We start from the raw sequence: 21,726 nt of genomic DNA, 5'->3' as shown, positions 1-21,726 counted from the left end.
GGGGAATGGCTCGAAAATGGAGAGGGGGAAGATTTAGATTAGACATTTGGAAGAGTTTCTTCACCGTGAGAGTGATGAGGCACTGGCACAGGTTGCCCAGGGAAGCTGTGGCTGCCCCATCCCTGGAGGTGTTCCAGGCCAGGTTGGATGGGGCCTTGGGCAGCCTGATCCAGTGGGAGGTGTCTCTGCCCATGGCACGGGGGTTGGAACTGGCTTTAAGGTTTCTTCCAACCCAAACCATTCTATGATTTGATATATACACACAGAGAAAGCCTGGTAAAGAGAGGGATTTATTTTTTTTTTATTTTGCCTGGTTTTATGCTCCATGAGAAAAATGCAGGCTTTGTGAAAATCCGTGACCACAGAAATACAGGCAAATTGTCAAAAGTGACTGTCACCACATAAGCACTGGGTAGCTCCACTCATCTTAGGGTCTGAAAACAAAAAGTATTCCTTCCCAGAGCATGAATATCACAATAATTGCTCCAAGGGAAACAATCTCTTTCAGCCACTTGTGTTGACCAAGGGATGTGAAAACCATCAACAAACCTTGCTGGGAATTCTTAGGGTGCAGGATTCCCAGGCAGATGAAGGGTCTGCGTGGCCACATGCAGTGCTCACAGGCATCGTGAAAGCTAGGTGTGTGTTGAGGTAAAAGCAGAAGGGGCAGAACAGTGCTGGGCTCCAACTCTTGAAAACTTGATGATCAAAATGAGCCTCTCAATTCTTGGACTTCTTTAATCCATCCCAGAAACCACCACATTCATCTTTTATTCATTACATCCTCCAAGGGCTTTCTCTTCTAATTCATGTCATCTTTATACGTTTGGACTTGAGCTTTGTCAAGCTGGTTTTAATCTCTTTCTCAGTATGCTCTCAATATATGATGTGTCAAAGGGCAGTTGTAATTCCCAGACTGAAAGAAAAGATAAAGTAGCATTGATATTAATAGCACTGCAGTCCATATACAACATCGTGATCATTCCCACAGCCTCCATACAGATGTTGGACAGAAGAGGTGATCAGTACCAAGTGCTGTGGTATATTGCATCTGGGAACCCTTAACAGGAGGAAAAGCTGTTGCTGCCATCTGGGAACACTTAGTGAGGAATCCTTGGAACCACACTAAGGCATTTCTCTCTCTGAGCCAGGTTATGCAGCTGTTTCAGGGATTTCGCATGCTCCACTGTGTCAAAGGCCACCAGAGCTTTGAGTCATCTGTAAGACACCAGGCATCTGGTCATGGTCACTGGCTTGAGATATTTTTACCATTACGCTTACGCTTAGCATAGGTGACGTGCGGTGGCGTAGGAGAAGTGATCTCAGTGAGGCAGTTGCTAGCCAAGTGAGTACAGTCTAGAAGAGATTTCTATAGCAGACATAAGAGTAAAGTGTGTTTCGTTGGCGTATGTGTGTCCCCCGCAAGAGCTACTGGCAGCTTCCTCTCAGGAAGAAGTAGTGATTCATTCTTCCAGGAGCAGACTTAGACAGTCCCTGCAGGTTTTTTTTCCTGGCCAAGCTGGAATAGTCTAGATGCTAGATTAGTATTTCATATTACAGTAGTTTTTTGGAAGTGTCTGTGTGCAAGTTACTTTAGAAGTACAAATAAAGAGGCAATCCCCATGCTAATTTGGAGATGTGAGCTGAACAAGAGAAAAATTGAGCAACTTTCTTAGTGTCAGAAGGAGGTTCTGGAAAATATGTGAGTTGAATATATATCCCCCAAGCACTGCAGTAGCATAATTACTGTACATATTAATTTATAGTGATTCGCAGGTTGTAAAAAACAAGTATAGTCTGACTTTGACAAGAATTTACTGAGTAATTTTATGTTCAAATTAATACATTAAGTTGTATGATACATTCATAGATAAATAATCTCTTTCAAAGTCAGACTTACTTTGTAAAATCCTCTAAAATCTGTTTTCAAGCAGTCAAATTGCTTTTGTGATCCTCTAATGCTTTGTGATCTTGTAATTTAAAAATATTCCCTATTGCTAAAATACCTCTATATTTAGACACTTCCAATAGTTTACGTAACAAATACTTGTAAAGCAGCGCATTGAAAATAGCCACTATAATTGAATTGTCTGTTAGATGCTTTAATTCAGATTTTTATTTTTCTATACATACAGCTTTGGCTACCAAAAAAAATAAGTTTGAGTATTATCATTAGATAAATGTGTGTTGGAGATCCCTTCCACCAAGTACATCAGACTTGCTGAAGCATGATACTCCAGCCTAACTGAGCTAAAAAATCAGTCAGAGCAAAGGATGTGGATCATCTATGTGCAGCCAGTTACAAAATCTTCATTTCCACCTTTTCTTCCCGCCCTGACTATGGAAGCTATCATTTAGAAATGCATATATTATCCTAAACTTGTCCTCTGATGGAAGACACAATAAGAAAATTCATTTTGTAATCATTCTAGCCTGTCAAATAGTATTCATGAAAGAATAAACTGTAAAATAAAGTTTATAATTGTTGCTGATTGTGTAAGATGGACAAGTATGTACACATTCACACTAGGATTTTTTGCTTTTTCTTTGATTTTCTTTCTGATTTTTTCACCTCCAAATCTGTATTGACGCCATGAAGAAAACAGAAGCTTAAACAGTTTCATTCCACCAGAAGGTGAGTGCTTTGGCTCAGTGCAGAACTGCATTCTCTAAAGATATTAAAAACATTTTGGTTTGTGTAGGAGTAATTGTATGTTTGGGGGGCTTTCACTGTATTGAATTGTAGCTTCAGAATACAGCCCAGTGGAGTATTGATGGGAGTATTGATGGGATCCACCTGACAAGCAACTGAAACATCCCTCACCGGCTTTTCAGCTGGTGAAACAGCTATTAAGAAGCTTCCAATATGCAGAATTTTGGTAGCAGTCTTGGTAAGGATGTTTTCACTGATTGCTGTGAAATAGAGTAAACACTGAGCCTTTCTTGTGCCGTGTGACACACAGGTTGCGTCATGTGCGGTTCCCATGTGACTTTGCACATCAAGTGTGTCATCTTCATGCAAGAGACATCAGACAAGAGAGAAAAACAAATTTGTTCTCTCAGCAGCAGGCATGTTGTTCCCCATCTTCACCAAATCTTTTTCTACATAAAGCGGAATAAAGAGGCCCCAGATTAACCCCATACTGAGTGGTTATTGACTCTGAGCTGATTCCTCTAAGCTGAATTAAAATGCAATGTTAAACAATGAAAGAACCATATGTTCTTGTCTCAGGATGTTTTGAAAAGGAAATTGTCTACACAGAGCATGACAGAAATTGAAAGAAAAGTCATGCATTTACTCATCACTAATTTTCAGATATGTGGATCTCTAAGAAGAAATCGTTTAGCTAAGACCGAAGCAAAAATAAGCAGACTTTTTAGCTATATGTTTTATATCTGCTTAGAACATGTTTTAGAGGCAAATAAGCGGAGTTGCATTTAGGACCCCCAGGGCCATAAGAAGTCATGGCAGGGAGTGCCTGCGTCTTGTGATTAATAGTCCAAACTATGGCTTGCGAGGAGATGCCTGAAGTGCTAGTCACTTCTGGCCACTTGCCACAGTGCTGATGTGAGATGTCAGTTTTGTTGCTGAATTCCTGCCCTCACTTTTGATACAAATATATGTCCTATATATTACTACAATTTCACCTAAATGTATAATGCTAATTATTCTAGTTGTCACCGAAAGCTAATAAAATATCAGTTATGATGACTGTATTCTTTATTATGTAGAAAACCTTTTTGGTCTGCATCTAATGTGGGGAGGATGAAGTCCAAGGTGAACTACATCAGCATGGATTTAAAGACGAGTGCAACCAGCAAATAGTAAGTCCCACAAGGGATTTCACTGTTGAAAATCTGGGGCACAAGGATTTCCAGCTAGGCTTTGGATGGTGTCCTTGGCAGGAGGCTTAGCAGTACAATCTACAAATGCTAATAACTCCGTTGTAGAGAGGAACCAAACCTGGTTCTAAACAAGGGTTTCAACATTCACAGGTACGTATATCTTCAGGCACTTCTGGAGGAAAACGTAGCATCCTTTTGCTTTAGGAAGTTTGACAATATAAATATGTAACAGTAGTGATTTCAGAGGATTGTAAATATCTATTGGTTTCAGACAATCCCAGTTCTCACTGTATTACTTGATATTTATATTGTGGTGATTGAAAGAAGATGTCCCCTATCTGGCCTTCTCTCTAATAAACTTGAAAGTTGAAAATAAAATGTTTCAGTACATACATCAGTACTTCCCAGTAATTTTTACAGAGTTAGATTTCAACTGACTGTGTCTTCTATGTAAAAAGACAGTGAAACTACTTGTCTCTGTTAAGGCAGCACCTTTGTGGCACTGTTCTGGGCCTGGGAAAAGTTGCTGCAGCAACAGGGCAAGCTGTGTAATGCTCCATTTGGTGGAGGCTGAGAAAACTGGTTTGCAGGGGGCTGCAATCCCAAGCTCTCCATTTCTGTTGGTTTCTGCTCCTGCTTGCAAAGTAGAATACATTTCATAATAGATTTTAACATTCTTTGTGGAGTAATTTAGGCTTAACGTGTTAAATAGTAATAATAAGTATATGAACAGAGAATAATTCTAGACATTTTTTGATACCATATTTTACTTGGCATGTTTGAAGTGGCAACAAAAATAAGATTTTATTTATTTTACAGAATCCAAAATGTTGCTGATGCATTGCAAAGTGTAGCAAGATTTAGGTGCATTCAGGTAATTTACGAAGTATGTGTCACCACACTAAGCAGTGAGTCATTAACAAGCATCCTGGATTAACCAACTTTTTGTTAAATCTTTGGAGTTTACTTGTTTTGGCCTCTGGCTCCAAAGCCTAGTTCTGACAAGAAAGGCTTAGAAGCATTTTGTACTTGTGTGTTCAGAACTGAGAGGAATAGAAAGGAAGCACTTGTAACAGAACTCAAAAGTTTCATCCAGGTCTAAGTGACAGGGAGACAAAGGGTAACTTAGGAAACTTGCCTTTTAACCCAGTCTGTCTAGGCTATAAAACCTAGTTCCTACGGTTTCAGGAGAGAACCTTCAGGGAAAGTTATGCTCTATGAAACACAGAAATACTTACCCAAGCATTCAGCTATTCCATGATTTGAATGATCCTTGTTATGTATTGACAACTTTCTAACAAAGTCCCATATAGTTTTACATTAAGAACCTGTCTCCTTTTCTGACTGTTGTTTCATCAATTACATTGTCTTTCTCTGCACATAAAGAGTCTGACCCTTACAGTATTACAAATAAGGGTTTGATTCTTACTTGCCACAATTTTATTTCCTAGAAGACTGAGGGATGTAGAAACACTATCTTCCTGCAAATGGTCTTTGCCTGACAGATGGTATAGCTTTTTTCTTTACATCTGCTCATATTTTGCATTCTTGAGTTAGTGAAAAATCACTGCATTTGCTTTGCCAGGTGTTCTCTATAGCCAAATTCTGTTTGGGATGGGACAGTGTGTACTGACTGTGAAATTTATTTCATAGTCCTTTGCTGGTTCTGCTGTGTTTTCTGCATTATTTTTTTCAGAAATAACCTTCAGATCACTAGTCTCCTAATGTTTTGTTATCAATCTCAGACCATAGTGACTGTCACACACGTGAACAGAAAATATTGAGAACTGATTTTGCACTGACCATCAGCCAGCTTGTAGGGTACATTTACACTGCCATTTTTGCTCAGACCAGGTGCATTTTTGAAGTGGGTATCCCAGTTGTCCTCACTATCTTTGTCTTTCTTCACATTTTGGAGTGGCATCTGAGCATACATAGTGGATTGGTTTTGGATGAAACTAAATCAGATGTTTTTCAGATACACATTCAGTGTGCTCCTACTACCGGGAGTCATTCTGCTGACAGGAACAGATTGTACAAAAAAATATATTTTACAAACAAGTAAAATGTTTGTGATGTGGACATCGGGCTGTGTAAGACAACTCATTTAGTCTACGATTCTGCCGCCACTGGTCAATACTACTTGCTAATGCTGATGTAGCCATGGAGTTGCAGCCATGGTATTTGCAACTTCAAGTTTCTCGAAACTCTTATGTGAGAAATACAGTCCGGTGCTTATTTTTGAAGCTGTATGCCCAGATTGTCATTCACAATGATTACTATGTCAACTGTGGTGTCTTTCATCTTTTCCAGCCACACCCTGCTATTCCCTTCCCTTCAGTGTGCTGTCATCAGTATCCCCTTAGTTTTCTGTCCTTCAGCTTTGATTGAGCTTAATGACCAGGGGCATTTGGTGATGATGGTGAAAGTAAAGAATCAAAAGCAGTAAACATCCAAACTGAAAGATACATGTTGGGTATTCAGTGTCATGGGTAAAGTGGTTGGGAGCCTTCAAAACGGTGATCCTTTCTGAGAACAGACCTCCAGACAGGGCCAGCTGAGCATTACAGTCTGGTATTACAGCGAGCACAGGTGATCAGACTATCAGGCCAGTAGACAGTCATCTCTTGATATTTTAAAGAGAAATTAGCCTCTCCAGCCTCTGAAAGGCTGGCTCTGAAGCACCATCTGAAGCACCAGCACGCCCCCCACCTCAGTCAACTATTGAAATGATCCATTACAACTATTGTAGTGACAACCATTCTCCATGTCTCATCTCCAGGTTTCCTGAAAAGAGCAGGAAGCTCTTCTTTTTGTCTTTTTTTTTTTTTTTTTTTTTTTTTTTTCTCCTTAGCTGCAGCATATTATGCAGCTACCTTGCTGGTTAGAAAGGAGCACTCGAAGTTGTGTTCTCTTGTGGGTGCACAGTGGTGTCATCCTGCTGATGGGCAAAACTGCACAAACACCCCTCTCCCCATATGAAAAAAGCAAATGGAAAATCCAAATGGCCTCCTTCTCTAATTTTTTTGTCAATGAAGTAGATCAATTAAAGAGAAATTAATGCAAATAGGCACTGTCTCAGCAGAACTACTTTTCTGCAAAAATGTCCTCACTTGCCTTGTCAAAGTTCATATTCTTGAAGAGAATCACAGTACTTCTACATATCTACACCAAGGGTCTCTGTGTTACAGAGACCAGAACTAGAAAAAAAGACAGATTAACACCTTCCTGGACTGGTGACTGGAATTTGTGCATGGAGCAAAATGAGGGGTGAGAGTTTCCCAAAAAACAAACAGACTTCTGCCAGGCCACAAGCTTGGCTGCCATGAGGGAAGAGGGGATGCTGGGGTGGCTGTGACCATGGTGCTTTGCCAGCAGCCCAAACTGGGGAATGGCCCCACCTGACAAAGGTGGCTGGCAAGCAAAAACATTGCCGTAAATCACAAATACATAATCTATGTGTGTGCATGTACAGGGGATGCATATGTACGTATGTATGTTTATATGTATGCACACATATAGCTATAGAATCATAGAATAATTAGGTTGGAAAAGACCTTTGAGATCATCAACTCCAACCATAACTGTCCATTATTAAATCATATCCCCAAACACCTCATCTACCTGCCTTTTAAACACCTCCAGGGATGGTGACTCAACCACCTCCCTGGGCAGCCTGTTCCAGTGCCTGATAACCCTTTCTGTGAAGAAATTTTTCCTAATGTACAATCTAAACTTCCCCTGACACAGCTTGAGGCCATTCCCTATTGTCCTATCACCTATCACAAGAGACCAACACCCACCTCTCTACAACCTCCGTTCAGGTAGTTGGAGAGAGCAATAAAGTCTCCCCTCAGCCTCCTCTCCTCCAGGCTGAACAACCCTAGTTCCCTCAGCTGCTCCTCGTAAGACTTGTTCTCCAGCCTCTTCACCAGTGTCATCACTCTTCTCTGGGTGTGCTCTAGGACCTCAATGTCTTTCTTGTAATGAGGGACCCTCGTGAAGTGCTTAGGGACATGGTTTAGGGAGTGTTAGGAATGGCTGGACTCGATGATCCAGTGGGTCCTTTCCAACCTGGTGATTCTGTGATTCTGTGACCCAAAACTGAACACAGTATTCAAGGTGCAGCCTCACCAGTGCTGACTATAGGGCAGAATCACTTCCCTGGTCCTGCTGGCCACACTATTTCTGATACAAGCCAAGATGCCATTGGCTTTTCTGGCCATCTGAGCACTCTGTTGGGTCATGTTCAATTGGCTGTCGACCAACACCCCCTGTTCTTTCTCTGCCAGGCGGGTTTCCAGCCACTCTTCCCCAAGCCTGTAGAGCTGCACAGGACTGTTGTGTCCCAGGTGCAGGACGCTGCACTTGACTTTATTAAAACGTATCCTCTTGGCCTCAGCCCATCGATCCAGCCTGTCCAGATCCCTCTGTAGAGCCTCCCTGCCCTCCAGCAGATCAACACTTCCTCCCAGCTTAGTGTCATCTGCAAACTTGCCAATCATAGAATCACTAGGTTGGAAAAGATTTCTTAGATCATTGAGTGCAATCATTCCTATCTGCACTAAACCATGTCCTTAAGTACCTCGTCTACTAGTCTTTTAAATATCTCCAGGGATGGTGACTCAATCCTGTTCCAGTGCCCAATGACCCTTCTCTGTGAAAATTTTTTTTCCTCGTGTCCAGTCTGAACCTCCCCTGGGGCAGCTTGAGTCCACTGAGTGCCAAGGCTGCAACTCGATCCCCTCATCCAGATCGTTAATCTGTCCTGTAAAATCATAGTCATAAAACAGTTTGAGTTGGAAGGGACTCCATAGATCATCCAGTTCTAACCCCCCTGCCATGGGCAGGGACACCTCCCACTAGATCAGGCTGTTCAAGGCTCATCCAACCTGGCCTTAATCACTTCCAGGGATGGGACATCCCCAGCTTCCCTGGGCAACCTGTGCTAGTGTCTCACCACTCTCATGGTGAAGAAATTCTTCCTTATGTCTAGTGTAAATTTGTTCCTCTCCGGTATATATCCTTTGCCCCTCATGCTATCACCACAAGCCTCTGTGAACAGTCCCTCCCCAGCTTTCCTGTAGCCCCTTCAGGTACTGGAGGGTCGCTATAAGATCTCCTCAGAGCCTTCTCTTCTCCAGGCTGAACAGGCCCAAATCTCTCAGCTTGTCCTCATAGCAGAGGTGCTCCAGCCCTCCAATCATCTTTGTAGCCCTCCTCCAGACCCATCCAACAGCTCTATATCCTTCTTATGTGGAGGATTCCAGAACTGGACACAATACTCCAGATGAGGTCTCACAAGAGAGGAATAGAAGGGCAGAGTCACCTCCCTCACCCTGCTGGCCACACTTCTATTGATGCAGCCCAGGATACCATTGGCCTTCTGGGCTGCGAGCGCACACTGCCGGCTCATGTTGAGCTTCTCATCGACCAGCACCCCCGAGTCCTTCTCTGCAGGGCTGCTCTTAAGCACATCGTCCCCTATCGTGTACTGAAAAACGGGGATTCCCTGGCCCAGGTGTAGGACCTTGCACTTGGCCTTGTTGAACCTCATGAGTTTCTCACACGCCCACTTCAGCGTGTCCAGGTCCCTCTGGATGACATCCTGCCCTTGTGGTGTGACCACCTCACCACTCAGCTTGGTGTCAACTGCAAACTGAGGGTGCGCTCGATCTCACCATCTATATCATTGATGAAGATGTTAAACAGCCCCCGTTCCATTATGGACCCCCGAGGGACACCACTTGTCATGGCTCTCCCTCTGACATAAAATAAACGCTATTAATACGCGTGTTACCACTATAATTAATACAAATTACGCATCAGCTACGTGCGGGGGACGGGCGAGCGAGCACGTGCCACCCACCCCGCCGTGAGGGCGCGCGCCCCCTCTAACCTCCCCTCCCCTCCCCGCCACCACCACCGCCACCGCCCGTGACCACGTGCCAGGTGGGCGCGGCCTCGGCCGGGGGCGGTGCTTCCCGCAGCCAATGGGGAGCAGCGGAGGGGCGTGGTGCGGCGCGTGCCTGCCCCCCCCCCTCCGCCTTCAGTCGCGCGGGCGCCCCGCGCTGAGCGGCCGCCAGGAGGGGCCGTCGTGTCCTTTAGCTGCGGCGTGTGGGGAGGAGAGGGGGAAGGGGGAGAAAGGATGCTGCCGCCGCCGCTCGCCGCCCGCTGAGCCGGTGCGAGAGGCGGGGGGGGCGGCAGCATGGCCCCGACCCTGCTCCAGAAGCTCTTCAACAAAAGGGGCGGCGGCGCGGCGGGGCCGCACGGCCGCACCCCGGGGGACGGGCCCGCCTTCAGGTGAGCGGCGGAGGGGGGAGACGGGTCGGGGGGCTCCTTCCCCGCCTTTCCCTCTCATTAAGTCCCTCAGGCTTTTTGTGTCCGAGTGGGAAGGGGTCTGGGGAGCCGTGGGGCAGCCGCGGGGGGAGGTGCCGGGCCTTCCCCAGTCTGCTGCGAGAACTCGTGCTCGGGTCTCACCAGCGCAGGAAGACTAAAAAAAATTAATAATGGATTAATGGTTGTGACTTTTTACAAAGGTTTGTGGTGATAGGACGAGGGGGAATGGGTATAAACTGGAGAGGGGCAGATTTAGACTAGACGTAAGGAAGAATTTTTTCACCATGACAGTGGTGAGGCACTGGCACAGGTTGCCCAGGGAAGCCGTGGCTGCCCCATCCCTGGAGGTGTTCAAGGCCATGTTGAATGGGGCCTTGGGCAGCCTGATCCATGGCAGGGGAGTTGGAACTAGATGATCTTTAAAGTCCCTTCCAACCCAAAGTATTCTATGATTGTATGACCTAAATACATGTGCACAGTTTGGTGACCCCCTGAGCATCAGGGACCTTTCACTGTACTTTCTTCACAAGTATGGCAAATCCTTAGAAGGTTAGATTTAGTAGTTATTGCTGCTTCAGGGCTTGAATATAATCTCTATCTGATGTTGAATTATTACCGTTCTCTAAATCATTTGGAGCAGCGTTTTGCTCAGGCTGGTGGTTTGAAGCTTTGTTACTTTGGGCATCTGTTCTGCTCACAAGACCAGCTGGTCCCGGTGAGCAGAGTGACTGTCACATGGGTGTCCGGTAAGCTCTGTGTCTTTTTTTGTTTGTCCTGAGTTGACTAGTCTTGTGATCGAATAACATACAGGATTGAATTGGAACCTGGGCTTTCACCACTGAAACTAAGAATGATAAGGGAGAGGGGTGGAAATTATCTCCATTCATAAAGTGCCATAGTGCCAAATGTGAAAGATCACAATCATGGAGCCATTGAGACCTCATCTGGAGTGTTGTGTCCAGTTCTGGAATCCTCAACATAAGAAGGATATGGAACTGTTGGAATGGGTCCAGAGGAGGGCTACAAAGATGATCAGAGGGCTGGAGCATCTCTCATACAAGGACAGGCTGAGAGAATTGGTGTTGTTCGGCCTGGAAAGGAGAAGGATCTGAGGAGATACTGTGGCAGCTTTCCGGTACTTGAGGGGGACCTGGAGGAAGGTTGGGGAGGGACTGTTCATAAAGGCTTGTAGTGATGGGATGAGGGGGAAGGGGTATAAACTAGAGAGGGGCAGATTTAGACTAGACATAAGGAGGAACTTCTTCACCATGAGAGTGGTGAGGCGCTCGCACAGGTTGCCCAGGGAAGCTGTGGCTGCCCCATCCCTGGAGGTGTTCAAGGCCAGGTTGGATGGGGCCTTGGGTAGCCTGATCCAGTGGGAGGTGGCAGGGGGGGTGGAACTGGATGATCTTTGGGGTCCCTTCCAACCCAAACTATTCTATGTTTCTACGATTCTGGTTTCAAAGGCTGGCTGTGCGGGCCATGGCCCTGTGCATGGCCGAAGTTACAAGATCATGGTGAAAAACAGAGTAACATCAAAATGGCATTAGGATATTTGGGTTCTAATGCAATTCTTTTGAAAATAGTAGGACACGGTATTGGTGCTACAGTCATATTGGAGAAGGGTTAGTGAATTTCAGGAAGCTGTAAAGTCTATATACTGTACTTAATAGTTACTTCTTGTAGTACTTATTCACCTCACAAATTAAGTATCTCCTTTATTTTGAAAGAAAATAAATATATTTTCTATATTTAAAGTGAGTGGCAATTCCCAGGTAGCGTTATTTTGCCTTGGGCTTGAAATCTTGCCAAGTATTCTGTATTAGAGACCATTGTTATTAGTTCTGCTTTCAATATTTGATTCATCAAGGATCTCCGTGAAGGTAGATTCTTTCCTTGCACAGCATGTCCACCATCAAAATGAGTAAGATTGCTCCATCTGGAGTATTTTGTGAGGTTAAGGCTTCCATTGTTTTCTTCTCCTTCGTGTTCCTTAGGTCAGATATTCTACACTCAGTTTTCTGCTTCAATAGCATTTAAATGATGTGGCTCTTCAAACAAAAATTGTTACCATTAAAATATTATTGTAAGTACTTATCACTCTTTTTTTTGTCACCTGCTTTCCCCCATTCTTTTGTAGTCTGATAGTTTTTTGCAGACAAAATTAATGAAGTTATTTGAAGCATTTTGCACATGGAGGGTCTTTTTGCCTGTTAATATTGCACTAAGGTTCTTCCTTAAGACTTTTTAACAGTGCTACAGTGCTTTTTCGCTCTTTCCAGTGATCTTTTGATGATGTGCAGGAATGTAATTATTGGCTCTTAGAAGCTCTACTAACAACATTTTTCAAAAGGTTTTCTGCTGAGTGGTAATTTGTTTGGAGATACGTGGTTGGGTATAAGTAAAAGGGAGGACAGCCTTTTGGTAGCCTCTGCATTGACTATATGCTGCTGCTAAACGTTAGAGGCAAAGTGGTGGGATCACTTTCTTTTCTGATGGCAAGCCTATATTTTCAAGCATTTTAGGTATTTTTATTCCCACTTTGTGTTTTCATTAGCAAGGTTTCTCTGCTTTCAGTACGTATTGCTGCGTTTAGCTGTCTTAAGTGGTCCTGTGAGACCAATAACAATCTGTATCCCTAGACTGTGAGTTGTTATGAGTATCTCAAAAGCTTGAATGTATTCACGCACCCTCCTCACCCAAAGCAATAGTAGAATCACCAAAAATCTGTGTATTAGATAATACATTCTCAGATTAACTTAATGTGACAACTTTGTTTCAAATTCACCATTAGGAAGCTTTCTATTTTTCTAGTCTTCTAGGGAACACCAAGAGAAGTTCTGTTGCGGAAGGCCCTCAGCCAGGCTTAAGATTTGCCTGTAATCAAGTACTGCCTGTGTGTGTACTGTTGTTCTGCTCCCCTTTAATGGGAGCTAAAATGTGACAAAATATCACTGCTGCTTCCTCTCTTTTGCTGTGAAAAGAGCAGCAAGCTACCAGGTCCATGCTGCTTACCAGGATGAGCTGGCACAGCCTCAAAGAGAAAAAGAGCTGGTGCCTGTAGCTGAATGTGGAGCCACAGGAAATGGTTTCTTGGGTGCATGATCATTAACATCTTAATTTGGATCAGGAGTACTCTTTTAAAGAAAACCTCTCAATTATCTTCACTTACTGCACTTTGGCTCACGTAGCCAAGTGGCTTTGGTGCATAAACTCGGTTCCTCTTGGACTGAATGAAATTAGAAGTGTGCTCCTGTCACTAATGGACATTCAGTCCCTAGGACCAGCCTACAGCTGGTCAAAAGTAAAACCCTAGAACATGTTTAGTGTGGGTGTTGAGGCCTTAGCAGCATTTAATTCAGTCTGTGGATCTGGTCCTACACGTTCATGTAAACACAACCCTTTCTTGTTGGGCGAGGAGAAAGTAAACATGAGGTGCAAGATGTTAATGCAGAGCTATTAGCATAGTAGGACTTTTCTACTGTCCTGCACCTCCCTTTGGAATAATGGAAATGTGAAGTGGTAGAATGGTAGTAGTTAAAAAATTGTAGAATATCTTAATTCTTTTTTAAAAACAGTAATTGGACACCAGCTGCAGAGAAAAGGGAATTAGTGACATAATATTGTATTTGTTCAAAGCGGTTTTATACACAGATCTTTAGCTTCTGGTTTCTATTACTACCGCTTTGTGCTTCCCTTAACTAAAAAATCTATATATGTGATTCTGTATATGCTTACATAAAAATCTGTGTATATATACAAACTCGCATGTATACACACACTCTTTCAAGAGATGCATTTGGGTGACTGTAGTTCAATATATTCCTTTTTAGCCTGCAACACTCTGAGGAAATCCTAATTACTTTGTGTGTGAGAAATGTGTATTTATGTGGCTAAATTCCCTTAATATTTCTTATTTCCTTATCAAATGTTACTTTCCTTACAAGATTGATTTAGAGTATTTTGTACAGACCTTTTGAGTGCTACCAGTGTCTTGTGCTCAGCAGAATGGTAGCTGTTACTGCAAAAGCCAAGCATCCTACTCCCCATGAATTTTAAATTTTAGGGATTAGGCAGAGTATTTTGTGTTTTTGACACTAGAGTGTTTCAAGTCCTGAGTGTATATTTGATTAATGTATTGGGGTATGGCCTTAAGGAAATGTATATGGGTTGCGGATAACTTCATTGTACTTAAATTTGTAGCAGTTCCTCTGTAATTGTATTTACCTGATTCTAGAATGGGATTTCACATCAGTGCTTTTTCTGTACTTTTCAACATGAAAGAATGAGGTTATCCTTAAACTGAGTGCTAAGGTTTTATGCTAATTTCAGTCTTTGATAGTGTGTTATGTTAATTTTTTTTTCCTGATGAACTACCTATATCCAGGGATGCAAGAACAAAAGGAAAAGCCTTGGAATTTTTGGAAGACTGCTGTTCTGCACTGCAATCTCTGATGAAATTTTTTTGATACTAGTATGTTTAGTGAAAGAATATTGTAAAACGGAATAATTATGTTTTGTGTGGATTCTCTGTGTAAAAAAAAAAAAAAGGTTGTTATTTCAGCTGTGCCTGAAACTTGCAAACAGGCTGTTTCTTCAGCTTTAAGTATCAGCTGCTCCTTCTGATGTCTATAATGGAGCGGATGTCATGTTGTAACTGCAGGATATCTATCTGGTAACAGTTTGTTAGCTTTGGTATATGAGATCATTTGTTTGGCAGCTGATACTAGTAATTCCTTTGGTCATAGCACTGAAAAGCTTGGTGAGATCCTACTCACTAAGCATTATTTCAGAGCATTTATTACCAGCCTGGCAACGTTCCACCTTCTGAAAAAGGAAAGAAAGCAGTACTGAGCTTTGAGTCTGCTTGCATGTCAGTTTGTTATATCTTTGTTAAAATGAAACATTCCCCAGTAAATTCTTGTAAGCCTTATTCAGTTTGTCTTGAGCTTCTTGCAGCTTTGGAGACATCCACACAGCAATAACAGTACTGAGCACCCACATACTTTTCATACATAGAAATATCATTAAACATCTCGCTACATCTTCAAAAAGCATTTGAAAATCACTATTTTATGTACTTTTTGGAAGGGCAGTGCAGCCCAGGACCAGATCTGAGCAGGTGGGCAGGCATGGAGGGCCTGAACAAGCGGGGAGATGTACCCATATGCTGGTGTACAGCTGAAGGTGAACTTTAAGGAACTATTATACTTCTGCTCTTGCATTAGACTTTCCTCTGTAATGAGAGGAAAGAACTAAAGAGTGAGTTCTGCAGAAAGATTTATTGTGGTCTCACTCAAGAAAACAGCTTAGAGAAGAAGTGATTTGAAGTATGGTCTTCTGACATGGAAACCACGCTTCTAGCCTGGGGCTGTTTTGAAGGAAACCAAACAAACTCCAAGTCCTCCTGCTTTTGAGTTTTGCAGGAACCAAGGCCATTCTTCTTTAAATTATTTGGATTTCCCATCCCCTAGGCCTTCTGTCACTGAATAACCTCTGTTTCCTCTAGTTTTGCTCTCACTCTCTCTTAAGGTTGCAAGAAGACACCCCGTTCTTTTTTTTTTTTTTTCTTGCACATGGCTAAAAACCATGTAGAAATGCATAAGCTACTGATGATCTGTGAGGGGTGAATGTACTTTGGTTATTTAATTTAATTCCATGAAAAGGTGAGTACTTGCCTGAATAATCAAATTGGTTTTACCAGTAGGTTATCTTATTTCTGATTTACAAGTAGCTTATTCATGTGGCTTAACTAGCTAGTAGTGCATTTCCTACACATCTGACCCTTAAATTGATGCATAATTGGATAGCAGATGTTCAGTTCTTTATTTTTAGGGTACTTTTGCTGTTTACATGTCCAAAACTGGGTAGGTGAGTACTCTGCCACCTACTATGCTCAGGAGAAAGCGTTTTGTGAAGTAGCAGCAACAGAAAGTCTTAGACATGCCTTATGTTGTTGGTAGCAGAACTTCAAGGAGAATATACTCCAATCTGAAGCAATGATGCTAATGCTGTAGGGGAATACTAGTCTGTTAATGTAAATGGGTTGATGTGAGTGAGAAAACAGAGCTGCTTGGAACTGAAAAATGTGGATATACATTCATGAAAGCTGAAGAAAAAAGAACCTTTTTAAAAATCAATGCAGAGCTTTATTGCCATTAGAAGCTGGCTTTGTGTAAACTTAAGTAAACTTCGTAACTTTTCTAACGTCAAATTAGTTGAAGTACCAGAAGAGCTTTATTGAAACCTGAGAGGAAAGGAAGATGAAAGAGGCTTCACAAAAATGTTATCGTTATTCCTCTTGTCATAGTACTTTGACACTGTGGGATTTTCTGGTGCATACCTTTAGCTGTAGCTTTGGTCTGAACAGTGAGTAACAGAAGACTGAAAGCCCAGAGAGAGCAGATGTGACAAAATAGCTCGAGTCAGAGGGACTAGAAAATGGAGTAATTGCTTTTAAGGAAACAATTATTTTTTTTCTGGCATTTCAGTAAGATTGAAGCTGCTGAGGACTTTTTTTTTGCAAAGAGAAGTCTTTGGATTATTACTGACTACGTGTGCTACAGACTTTGGTGATATACCTATTCCTTTAGGTATTTCTTCTGACACAATTGTGTAATTTCATCTCTAATCTATTTTGCTCCTTAGTGACATTCAGGGATGGTTTCTGAAGAGAAGACTCAGTTTTAGAGCCATGTCTCGTGGTTTATATTTGTCAACAGTTGTTTCTACTAAGTACACCTTGATTAGCAGCAAATTTTGCATGCCATTTTGATGAAATGTTGTAAGAAGAATGCTCTTTTGATATCCTAATTATCAGTATTTTCTGTGAGTACACTTGTTAGGCAGAAGATGAGGAGTAGCAGTGCTGTAGGGTGGTGGTGAACAGGCTTACTAGAAAGAATAAGCAAGAAAAGGAGGACTTGAATTCGGTACTACTGTGAAGACAGCAGATGTGTCTGTCTGCACCTTTGCATTCACTTCCTGTGGTAGTGTCAGATTACTAATCTGATAACAGGCAGAGGCGTGGCTGTTCACCTTCGCCCGTCGTGAATTATCTCCTCTGTGTGTGTGCTTTGCCTCTGCTTCTTAATCCTCAGGCACAGGTTCTTCTCTGTTGTCTTTTCTTCTTACCGTAACAGTGCTTGCTACCTTGCTTGCCTCACTCTGTTTGGCCTGTTTGTATGCATTTGTGGCTCAAATACTGTAGCGATGTCGTGCTTTTAAATGCAAGATTGAGGTCACAAGACCAGCTCCTGCACAAACTGCAAGACAAAGCATTCTTCTAAGGCATCAAAAGGACTGGCTTAGGAGTTTCTGTGCCTGTGCTTCCCCCACTACATTTAGGGAAGGTACAGTTGCTTTTACATGACCAACAGCCAAAATATCTGTTTAGTCAGTCAGCATGCTTCCTGGATGGTAGTGAGGTTCTTAGAGTTGTGCTGGTAAATGAGCGTGAGGTTTTAACATCACACTTAACTGTCTCGTGATTTTCCTTCCCTAGACTGTGCTGAAGTGAAACTTGAGCTGCATGTGATGTAATTACTGAATCAGTATGGTGCTTTCTCTGCAGCACGTTCTCACCTCGATGCAATTACACTTCAGCTTTTCTCCTCCACGAGGCTCAGTGGAATTGCACAGGTGCTAATGAAATCAGCTGTATTAAGTAAACAATCTGACAATATTTATTTACCTTTCTAATAGAGCTGCTAATAGGCTCAATTTGATATTAGCGCTTTCCAATTAGAAATCTGGAGACTAGTACTTTGTAAGAAGCTTCTTGACTTCATTGTAGCTCTTAGCTTTTATTGTCTTTAAGTGTACTGACTTTTGTGAAAGAACACAGTGCTTTGAATAAACTTGATGCTCTGAATTTCCATGCAGAGTCTTTGCACTGAGTTCTGAATTTGAGTATTATCCAACCCCTGAAATTGATCAACCTTTGGGACTGGGTATGTGAATGCACAGCTTCAGGGGTACAGAAAATCTAAGCAGAATACATAATGTGGGTTTTTTTGAGGAAACCCCAGAGAGATTGATCTACAAACTGTTGAATGTGTAGTTCTAAACAGGTTATTCTTAAATTGATATTCTTTCACTGAATGTGACTAATTTTATGGAATCTAGTATAGTGTAATGTTAAAGCTCTCAGTTGTCTGGAAAAGGCAGTTATGGAAACTTTTTTAAATATGCAGATCAAAGGAATTAGCTTATGTTCAGACAAATTTTTGTGTGTATTTTTTTCTGTGTGGGCACATGAGCTCATCAGCTATTGCTGATCACTTGATTGCTTCTGTTACCCTTCCTTGCCTTTCGCAGAATCACTAGGTTGGAAAAGACCTCCTGGATTATGGAGTCCAACCATTCCTATCAACCACTAAGCCATGCCCCTGAGTACCTCATCCACCCATCTTTTAAATACCTCCAGGGATAGTGACTCCACCACCTCCCTGGGTAGCCTCTGCCAGTGCCCAATGACCCTTTCCGTGAAATTTTTGTTATAAGTTGGAGGCGAATAATTGATTCAGCCTTTGAGGATCAATTCACAATTTTATTAATTACAGCAAGCGATAGCAAGCAAACAGGGCTGGGTGCAGCCGGGGGGTCTGCGCTCCACCAACGGCTCACACCTAAGTCCGAGTTCTCAGTTCCTATTATTCTGCAGGTCGATATTGTCCATGTGGCGATCTCCTTTTCGTTTTCCTTATCTTCACTTCTGTACTTTGAACTCGGTTTCTTGCACGAGGTATCTTTCAGGTCGTTATCAAGTTAATCCGCAGTCTCCTGCTATTGTTCCATGCCTCCCTAGGGGGTCCTTACTCAGGCTCCGAATCACTCCAGCAGGCCTTTTTCACTATAGTCTGTAATGCTAATTTGCAGGTGGGGTGATAGGCCTCTCCCTTGTGGTTGTCAGTTCCTGCTAAGTCTGCAGAGCTTTATGTCATATATAATCATTTTATTATTTTACAGTATTTGTCTACCTTCATATTTTATGGTTTAGCCTTTACATAGTTCCTCCTGCATTCAAGTTTCCACTCTCGATGAACAAACATGTTATTGTTATTTTTCACATTTTTTTTTTCTAATGTCCAGCCTGAACCTCCCCTGGTGCAGCTTGAGGCCATTCCCCCTTGTCCTGTCCCCTGTCACTTGGGAGAAGAGGCCAGCTCCCTCCTCTCCGCAACCTCCTTTCAGGTAGTTGTAGAGAGCAATGAGGTCTCCCCTCGGCCTCCTCTTCTCCAGGCTAAACAACCCCAGCTCCGTCAGCCGCTCCTCCGAAGACTTGTTCTCCAGCCCCTTCACCAGCTTTGTTGGTCTTCTCTGGACACGCTTCAGAGCCTTCTTGGCTCCTTCCATCCTTCTTGGAGCGAGGGGCCCAGAACTGAACACAGTATTCAGGGTATGGTCTCACCAGTGCCGAGTACAGGGGAAGAATAACCTCCCTGCCAGTCACACTATTTCTCATACAGGCCAAGATGCCGTTGGCCTTCTTGGCCACCTGGGCACACTGCTGGCTCATGTTCAGTCAGCTGTCAATCAAGACTCCCAGGTCCTTCTCCTCTGTGCAGATTTCCAGCCACTCTTCCCCCAGTCTGTAGCACTGCATAGGGTTGTTGTGCCCCAAGTGCAGGACCCAGCATTTGGCCTTGTTAAACCTCATGCCATTGGTCACAGCCCAGTGGTGCCTGAAGTCTTGGCTTGTTTCAATGTGTGATTTGGTTAAACAAGCTGGGCAGAAACCTGTTAAAATGCTGGAAATTAAAGTTGGTGACCTCTAGTGCAGGCACAAGGAAAGAGGTGAGTTAGGTGCAGAAACCACTTTGCCCAGCTGTACAGCAGCGGGGTTAAGCTGTGTGTGTGAGGCTCCAGTCTTGGCAGGTGGCTGCAGTGGTACAAGATGATATTACATTCTCTCATGCTGTGCTGATGTTGATTATTTGCTGGACTTCTGTCACATCCACAGCAGTGTTGATAGAATAGTGAGTGTTGGAGCCCTCCTCAGTCATGGCTGTGTAAAGATCAGCGATATAACAGTCTCTTGCAGTGGTTTGTGTTAAGCTGTCAGACTTCCTGCAGAAATGGTTATGGAGGGTTTATATGTTCTAGTCCTCAGCTATGTTGAGAAAGTTGGAATAAAGAGCTGGGAATGGGTAACCACTTCAGCTTGCTTGGCAGACAACTGTGGTGACATGCATCAGAGTTCTTGATCTTGGCTGTTAGCCTGGAGGAAGGTTGGTCTCACATGACAGCCAGTTGAAACAGGTTCAGGAGTGCCAACCTCTGCTTTAGCAACTGTTAAAAGAATTTCTAAACCGCATCAAGTTAGAGTCAGAAAAATGAACCCTCTCTGATTATAAGCATTATTTATGACATCTGACCATGGATATAAAGCATGCTTACTAAACACTAAAATGATTTCACATGTGATTCAAACTTCTAGAATGGGTATATAACAACTGATTACTTCAGTATTTGGGAAACTCAAGGATGTCAGCCAGCCAGCCACTGTGGACTAGGTCAGAGTACAGTTTAGTTGAGAAACAATTTCAAGTACGAAGATCTTTGTGTTCAGAAATTCTTATGTGCAGTCTTATGGACAGGAATGTATTTGGGAATGCTTTTCAGTAGAACTAGGAAAATGTGTATTTGAAAACTAGCTTTTGCTATTTGGCACTTTATGGTGGTGCTTGGTAAGTAAAAAATGCCTCTGTATAACTGGACCAAATAATGGGGCCAGAGGTAGGTGTGCAATTAAGAGGAAAATGAGAAGAGAACACTATTTTGTAGTGGAAGTGGGTTTAGGGTTTTTTTTTTTTTTTTTTGAAACAACTGATCCACTCAATGGACCTGTGTATATGTTGATACTACATCTGCCCGATTTCTTTGTTTTAGAGGAAAAAAAATACGTGGGTGTAACATTAAAGATAACTTGAACCTCTGAATTAAACTTTGTTTACTGTTTAAAAAAATAAGTATATATTTGTATTGTAATGTGGTGCTGGCAGGTGAACTAGAAATCTGAAGCAGTGGATTTGCATTACTGAAGGCACTGCAAGTTGGGTAGAATATAGACTTCATTAGAGTTGTATCCTTGGGCCCTCTTTTGACTAGAAAAGAAAGTGAGAGTTTTGGAGGTTTTTTGTGGGTTTTTTTTGTTTGTTTTGGTTTTTTTTGTTGTTTTTTTTTTCTTTAATTCAGTTGTCCTGAATCTGTAGTTTTTACAAAGGCTCTTTCTTCAATCTCTGAAGAAAATCAAGTCCGTTTTAGAGGACTTTCTGACACAAAGTTTTACTGGGGAGCACTGAAGGAGCTTGACCAATTCTTGCCTTCTCTTGAGAAATGTTTTAATTTGTCTAAGTAATTACTGCATAAGCTTGTTGATGGACCTTTTGGAAATTATAGTTTGTTTCTATGAATCTTCAATGTGTGAAGCATTTTCCTATTGCATGACAAGGTTGCAACTGGCTCTTTCTCTGATTTCTATTTTTTTGTTTGACATCATTTTCATAACTGACAGAGTGACTGCTTCTTGGCAGCTGT

General features: G+C 42.5%; 1 protein-coding gene across 2 annotated transcripts in view; it reads left to right on the top strand.

The window, feature by feature from the left end:
- The first annotated feature begins 9,928 nt into the window (after positions 1-9,928).
- Positions 9,929-21,726, top strand: part of FNIP2 (folliculin interacting protein 2) — a 53,569-nt gene continuing 41,771 nt past the window's right edge. The window contains exon 1 of one of the 2 annotated variants that reach the window (XM_054064989.1): positions 9,929-10,149. In XM_054064989.1, coding sequence (XP_053920964.1) covers positions 10,055-10,149 — 95 coding nt within the window. In that variant the 5' untranslated portion in view covers positions 9,929-10,054. The remainder of the gene's footprint in view (positions 10,150-21,726) is intronic. The other variant, XM_054064990.1, reaches the window with a different exon arrangement.

Source organism: Cuculus canorus, chromosome 4, assembly GCF_017976375.1.
Source record: "Cuculus canorus isolate bCucCan1 chromosome 4, bCucCan1.pri, whole genome shotgun sequence".
NCBI lineage: Eukaryota > Metazoa > Chordata > Aves > Cuculiformes > Cuculidae > Cuculus > Cuculus canorus.
This window is presented reverse-complemented; position numbering and strand designations above follow the sequence as displayed.